This window comes from Aplysia californica, unplaced genomic scaffold (genome assembly GCF_000002075.1).
Source record: "Aplysia californica isolate F4 #8 unplaced genomic scaffold, AplCal3.0 scaffold00216, whole genome shotgun sequence".
Lineage (NCBI taxonomy): Eukaryota > Metazoa > Mollusca > Gastropoda > Aplysiida > Aplysiidae > Aplysia > Aplysia californica.
The window spans coordinates 906,808-913,841 of NW_004797486.1; the positions used below are offsets into that span (position 1 = coordinate 906,808).

General features: G+C 39.7%; 1 protein-coding gene across 2 annotated transcripts in view; it reads left to right on the plus strand.

The window, feature by feature from the left end:
• Positions 1 to 6,293, plus strand: part of LOC101854088 — a 37,582-nt gene extending 31,289 nt beyond the window's left edge. For both annotated transcript variants that reach the window (XM_035970068.1, XM_013083187.2), the window contains 3 exons: positions 1,448 to 1,535; positions 2,674 to 2,798; positions 6,041 to 6,293. In XM_035970068.1, the coding sequence (XP_035825961.1) occupies positions 1,448 to 1,535; positions 2,674 to 2,798; positions 6,041 to 6,082 (255 nt within the window). In that variant the 3' untranslated portion in view covers positions 6,083 to 6,293. The remainder of the gene's footprint in view (positions 1 to 1,447; positions 1,536 to 2,673; positions 2,799 to 6,040) is intronic.
• Positions 6,294 to 7,034: the final 741 nt, after the last annotated feature.

The window sequence follows — 7,034 nt, forward strand, 5'->3', positions numbered from 1 at the left end:
GTTCTTCATCTAATGAATGAACTTCTGGTATTTTGCTGAAAAATAATTTGATGTCGAAGTGGTCTTAAAGGAATGTGCCCGAACCGCTGTCAGCGGCTCACCGGCACAGGGGTTCCGATTGCGAGCCGCTTGCCGGAGATATAAAGAGTTAAAGATCCCTTGGTAGTCCTAAAATCAATAAGAGTAAGCTTTGGCTGCCACGCGGGCAAAATTCAAAATTAATTCACACCAAAACTGAAAATGCTTAATGTATCCTGCATGCTCATTTGAACTTATGCCGATGCGAGCATCGTAAAACACTTACAAAAAAAAAAAACAATGAAAAATCCCTAGACTCAAATGTGGTTGATGTATGAAGAGGGATGGCGATGTAGGATGGATTTTGTGTCTTGTGAGTGATCGGGATATGATTTACAGATGTGATAAAGTCATTCCAGTTTGCTGTATGGGTTTTCTTTACTTCCAAACATCTCAACTCTGGGCCTAGAGAAAAAAGAAAGCAGAATTAGAAAAAAAGGGCAAAAAAACAAAATTAGTTTCAAATACTTCGTTTTAAGCTTCTGGTTTTGAGCCAGACACAAGTTACTTTTTGTTTTGTTTCTTTTAGAATGACACTCTTGTTACTGAATGGTTTTTGTTGTTATTGTTTATCCATTCTTCCATCCATCATTGTGTATCCCCAACCATCCATTCACTGTCAACATTACTAGATGTGAGTAGGCCATTTTGAAGGCAGAACACTTGACTTGGTGGAAATGTTAAAGAAAAAGCTAGAAGTACATGCACCATACATCTTTATTTGATGAGTATGGATGTTCATGGACCCACCCGGGGCAGTGCCACTGACTGAAGTGTCTTTAGGCCATTCCCAAAGGGGGGGAACATCTCGTTCAAGCATAGTAGAATTGTAAATGGGCTGACTCATGTCACGCTCATAACTGTGCTTGATCTACAACAGGGAACTGCTGCTTTTTCTTTCCTGATCCTTACTATTGTCATTTTCCTCTACTTCTTTTGTATATTTGTCACTCCCTTGTGACCTGCTATTTTGGGGTGCCTTGATAGTTGAAGCAGACCTTGTGCTGTTGAAGCTAGAGAGGGGAGCAGTCTAAGTCTGATTCCCTGTAAAGACTTCTCTGTTGACACCCACCCCTTGGTGCTCATATGACCTTATGCAGTTGCCAGTGCCGTAAAACCCTCTACTATTAAAAAAAAAAAAAAGAGAATGTTCATGTACACTTTTCTTTTGTGGGTTGACCTCTTTCAAGTGTGCCGTTATTAAGGGCATAGTAGGGTCTTTACACACTTACAAAAGTTAAAACATTTTAAGGGTTTGTGCTAAGCTTCCTTGGTGATGGAAGGGATTTTTTAGTTATTGCACTTTCTGTCTATAATTTATTGTGAGGTTTTTATAATGTTTAAAATTTTATTTTTTCGCTTTTTGCAGAGTTCAAGTGTCGAGGCAGAGCAATTGAGAGATCAAATGAGCAAGATTAAGAGGAAACTGCGGAACGGAGGCAGACAAACATGGGATGGTAAATTGTTTGACACATTTGTTTCAGTCTGGCAGATTATTAATTCAGACCCTGTAAATTTTTTTTGGGACATAAAAATGGTAAAATCCTTACAATGTGGTTTTGCTGTAACTTGATATTGATGCAGCTCTTTCTTGGCACTTTTCAGATTTCACGTGTTTCTGATTTGTAAGCTCTCCTTAGCACAGGATACTTTACTGTTACATTGCAAAGGGTTCAATTCCTTTGTTTCTTTGCAATAGTAGTCTAATTTGACTGAGGCCTATTTTTGGGGAAAAATGTTCTGCGGTGACTGAATTTTATTCAAATTTTACCCTGCATTAGCTGGACGGTAGGGAGTGCAACTGGTAGATCCTCTCCTGTTCTCTTTTTACCTCTGCCTGAGATGATTAATTCCTCTATATTGTCTACCTTCTTGGCCTATGTCTCAGGGTTAACAAACTTCTTTAGGTTCTTTATCTCTAACCCACTGTGGTACTAGTTTTTGTGTATTCTGGGCGATTTTTGTTTTTCAGGTTAGGATGCCCCTTGTCTGTGTGGCAGCCGCTTGCTCATTTTCACAAAAATGGTTGGAGGGTGCTATGGTAGCTCCTTTGTCTTTATTTTATTAAACCAACTTGTGCTTGTTTTAACTTGAACAAACCAGTATGATTTTTCTAAGGCTGCTCCTCACTTTTGTGTCTCCGGTCTTCTATTATCTATTTGTGGTGGCCGAATTTTGCTATTCAAAAGGCTTTTTAATGGCTGCATCGATCGACATGCGGTTTTTGCCAAAAGATTCTTAAAAATATTCTCCAGAGCATGACGCCCTTGTTTTTTTCACTTTTGAGACAGTTTTGCTGCAAAAAACAAAATTTCTTTATTTCGCCGATCGCTTTTGTAGGCCAACGCTTCTGTCTCTGTAATTTTAGAAAATCCAGAAGTGATATTTCGTGAGGCGCATTTTGTTTTGAGAGTATAGATCTAGACCTTATAATTTTTTGCGTCTCTCAAGATTTATTGCCCCATTCCAGTAGAGTGTAAATATGGTAGGCCAATGACTTTTAGTTGATATTAAAGCACCGATCATTCCTTTCATGGAAAGGGGGCCCAGCTAGTCCTCTTATACAGTAAATTCTCCTTACTTCCATGCCCTCAGTGTATAAGCATTGTGTCCAGTCGGAACTTGCATCCACGGAGAGGAAGATGGAGGAGATGAGATGTGCCCAGCAATGGGATGAGGTGCAGTTGTTATCCCAGAAGAAGACGCTGGCTGAGAGAGAGGTAGGTTGGATGTCGCAGAAAAGTACAGTCCAATATAATGGTTTGTATGTAATGTCATTTTCAACATTGGAAGGCAATTTAAGAGCACAGGCCTCCAAGTTTAATGCATGGCTTTGATAAGACTGAGTTCAGAGGGTGCTGAAGATTGGTAACAACTTCTCTACCAACCCAAGATTTGAACCAGATCACAGCACCACAGTCCACTATGCTAACAAATCGGAAGCACTGCTGGTTGTGTGTTCATGAGGATTGTCAAGCAATGTCAGGAATGACATCCTTTGATGAGTGACCACTGGGGTGTGCCCTATTGCTAGATATGTTAATTACATCCAAGTAGATACTTTGGTGCAGACTCTATTCCTGCAGAGGTCTATGCTTTTGGTGGAGACTATTATCTAGTTGAGGCACTGACAGAACAGTTCTGTCAAATGTGGGAATATGGAAGTATTCCTCATGGGCAAAGCTTTGCAGTCACCTTGGTGATTTGTCGTTGATCCCGATATTTTCAAACCAAATACCGATTTTTTTCCCCCCTGGGATCGTGATTTTTAGATTTCATGGAGTGGCAGGTCTGTCAGTACGGATATGACATGAGGATTCTACGGCTGCAGGATAAGGCCGTGGTGCAAAAAACTGATGCTAAAATTTGATAAAATAAGTGGAAGTGGTGTTTGAAGGCTTTACACACACACACACTAGCAATGCCAATTGGGCTTTCCCGCGAGGCGAAAATTTGGTCCCCGTTTACGGGCGATTTTGCGGACCCGGCCGAAGCGTAGGTGACTAACTTTGTCAACCTCGGTCTGCTCTATTTCCGAACCAATCCGAATGAAACTCGGCTACCAATCAGAAAATAGGGCAAACTAATGATATGTGGACGTTGAAGTTCGTACACATAAATTAAACCTATACTTTTGGTGTCGGGAACACTTTCGTATCGTGTACACCGAAAACTATAAGGAGTTTGAATTTCAACGCCCAGATGGTAATAGATCTATCTATCCTCTATAGTGTGCTCAAATTTGAGAGTTCTGTGTCAAGTAGTTGTTTAGACCCGATCGTAAATCTACGACTACCCCCCTATCCAAAGCGGCTTCGCACGGAGACCGGCCATTTTCCCCTCACTCCCGTGGCAAATGTCTGTGACCTACAATCCCCGCATGACTATTCCGGGCCCGTTCATTGGTCACTTGAAATAGGGCAATGGCGGGCGCGCGCATCCGGTTGTTTTTCTCTCTATTCCCCTGTAACATCGCAATGGGGGTATTCCGAGGCGAGGTTATCTCGTCTCGGGGTGTTCGCGTCTCAACGGGGAAAAATAATTTTTAATTGTACGGCATGCTAGATTGAATTAACTTATCTTTTACGGTTGGCATGGTCTAAAGTCATCATAAAAAGCTTTGCAATTATTTAGTCACGCTGCCCACATATATTCTTAAAGATCCCATGTTGTGATACGATGCTATAAATAAAATGGACTCATCCCGACACCCCTTTTTCACAAAATCGTAATATGTACACCACAATTTTAATTATAACAAAATAACTACGAAATTGGTAGTAAATCTGACTGCAGAAATGATTTCTACACTCAAAAACACATCGGGTAGCCAAGTTTCTCTCGAACATTTGGATTAGTTACCGAGATATCGTCGATTTTCTTACAGAATCTGCTACTGCGTGGTCCACTTTTTAGGAGTATTTTCCTATATATGGGTCATCCATATTTTGCTGACCTTTACAACCCCATAACTTTTTTATTTATGAACCGTTTCTCAAAATTCAAGAAGCATAATTATCAGAATTGAAAATTCTTTCTTAGGTACCAAAAAAAAGGGGGCAAAAGTGAAAATTTAAATTTTCATTGGCATTGCTACACACACACACACACACACACACACACACACACACACACACACACACACACACACACACACACACACACACACACACACACACACACACACACACACACACACGCACACACACACACACATCCACACACATCCACACACCACTCTCTCTCTCTCTCTCTCTCTCTCACACACACACACACACACACACACACACACACACACACACACACACACACACACACACACACACACACACACACACACACACACACAAGCACACACACACACACACACATTACATGTGCATGTACACACTTTTTCTAAATATAATTACCCAATATCACGAAAAACAAGCCCCGCTCAATTGTAACTACATGTTCAGGGGCAACAGTCTTCTTTTTTTCCCCTTCTTTGTCTTTGTACTTCCTGATTTTAGGTCAAAATACCTGAAATTGACCTTGAATTTACCTGAAATGGGAATTTTGAGGTAGGCAGCCCTCTGGCAGGGTTCCATATCATTATACCTGGCCAAGGTGATTGAATATCCCTCTGAAAATCTTTGCGCTCTTTCGAGTTGAACCTGGCTGACCTCCCTTGAACTTTGTTGTTGTTTGCCCAATGGAATTACTTAATTGCCTTAAGTTTAATAAAAGATTATCATATCTGAAAAGAGGAAAAAAAAATCGGAACACATATGTGTCAATTTCATTTTATTTCTCAAGATCATTATTTTAGAGAAAAATGGCATCAATTTGAGAGGAAATCGAGGCTTTTCCCTGCTCTCACACACTTTTTCTGTGCTCAAATCGGGATTGTCGTAGTACCTGGTCTTGGCTAAAAGGATGTTATGCTCCTGGGCAATGGCACAACCAATTAACTTGTTGTATGGGAAGAGAAGTACTGTGTAGAGAAGCTGTCTAAAAGATCTTAAAAAAATCTAGGTTTCTATAGATTATAGGCAAAAGACTGATATTTATTCCCACTTTGAATTTCACTGACGATACAGCAGTTTTGATCTGTTTGAAGTCAAAAATAATTTTTTTTAAAATCACTGCATTTCAGTTTTTTTTGTTTCGTTGCATGTGACCCATTATTGGATATTTATCTGTGTAAACAGGAGCTGTTACTTATAGTTTAATACAATTACACTCACTTGTTGTTGCTGGAACTACTGGAAAAAGCTGTGTCGATTCTCAAGTCTTTTTTTCCCACTACTGGAAATGAGAGGAAGTCTTGAATACTAAATGGTTGGCAGAAGGGAATATGCTTTGCTTTGCAAGTATTTACTGCATGACAGTAAATAATGTTTTTCCTAGGAAGCAAAGATTTTTATTAGCCCTAGATCACATTCACCTTTGTTGTGACTGTTTCGTTTTTCTTTTCCAGCTTGCCGTGTTGCGAGTCCGACTTCCAGAGCTGAATTACTGAGCTAAGAAAGAAGAGACGTAAAATGAACTTTCACCCTTTTTGAAGCATTTGCCAGGACGATAAAAAGCTCGGGTTTCAATTATAAGAAACTCCTTTGAGAATGGACAAAGGCCATGTGTTTTGTATTTTGAATGGGTGCAAATGGGCATTGTAGCTTCTTAAACCTGTTCTGAATAATTTATGCTTTCAGCAGTAAAATTGTTTTTCAATCTTTATGGCTTGTTGGCTCCAAAGTGTTGACGAGGGAGCAGACAGATTACTCTTTCACTATACTGTCCATGTTTTTTTAATGAAATATTTTGGATGTGGGATTTAAAGCCGTTTGTAGAGCATCCTGAAAATGTTAATTTCCAGCGCTTAGAAGCTGGTTTGTGTTTGTATCTTTGTATGTGTGTGTATGTTGTGTGTGTTTGTCGGTTTGCATATAAGTTCGCTTGTGTGTGTGTGAGACTCTGAAGTTCAATAAGCTGAAATGAAATGAGTTTAGGTTTCATTCACTTCAGTGGGAATTTTAATTGCAGATGAATTATGTGTATTCCTTTCATTTTTCAATGGGCACTTAAAATTTTGTGTTACGACATGTTGGAATCAGGCGTTCGTCAGTTTTTGGGCATATCGAGTTATTGGTATCATCTTGAAGCTTTTTCATTTGTCTTGCTTAAAAAACAACAACAAAAAACCTTAGAAGTGGAGATATTTTGGATGGGAGGAGGTAGGGGTACCTGGTTTAAGAGGTAAAATTAGTGAGAAAATGGCCGCGCAAGTTGGTGACTTCCAAAACTGGAGAGTCCTTGGAAACTGTAATACATTTTTGTGTGCTTTACTCAATTTTTAAAAGTAAAAATCCACACAGGAATTTGTTTTTAGATGAACATAAAAGGTGTTAAACTTCCCCCCCCCCCCCTGAAACAACAAACATGTAGAATAATTGCTCACCTTCTGGATGCAGGTT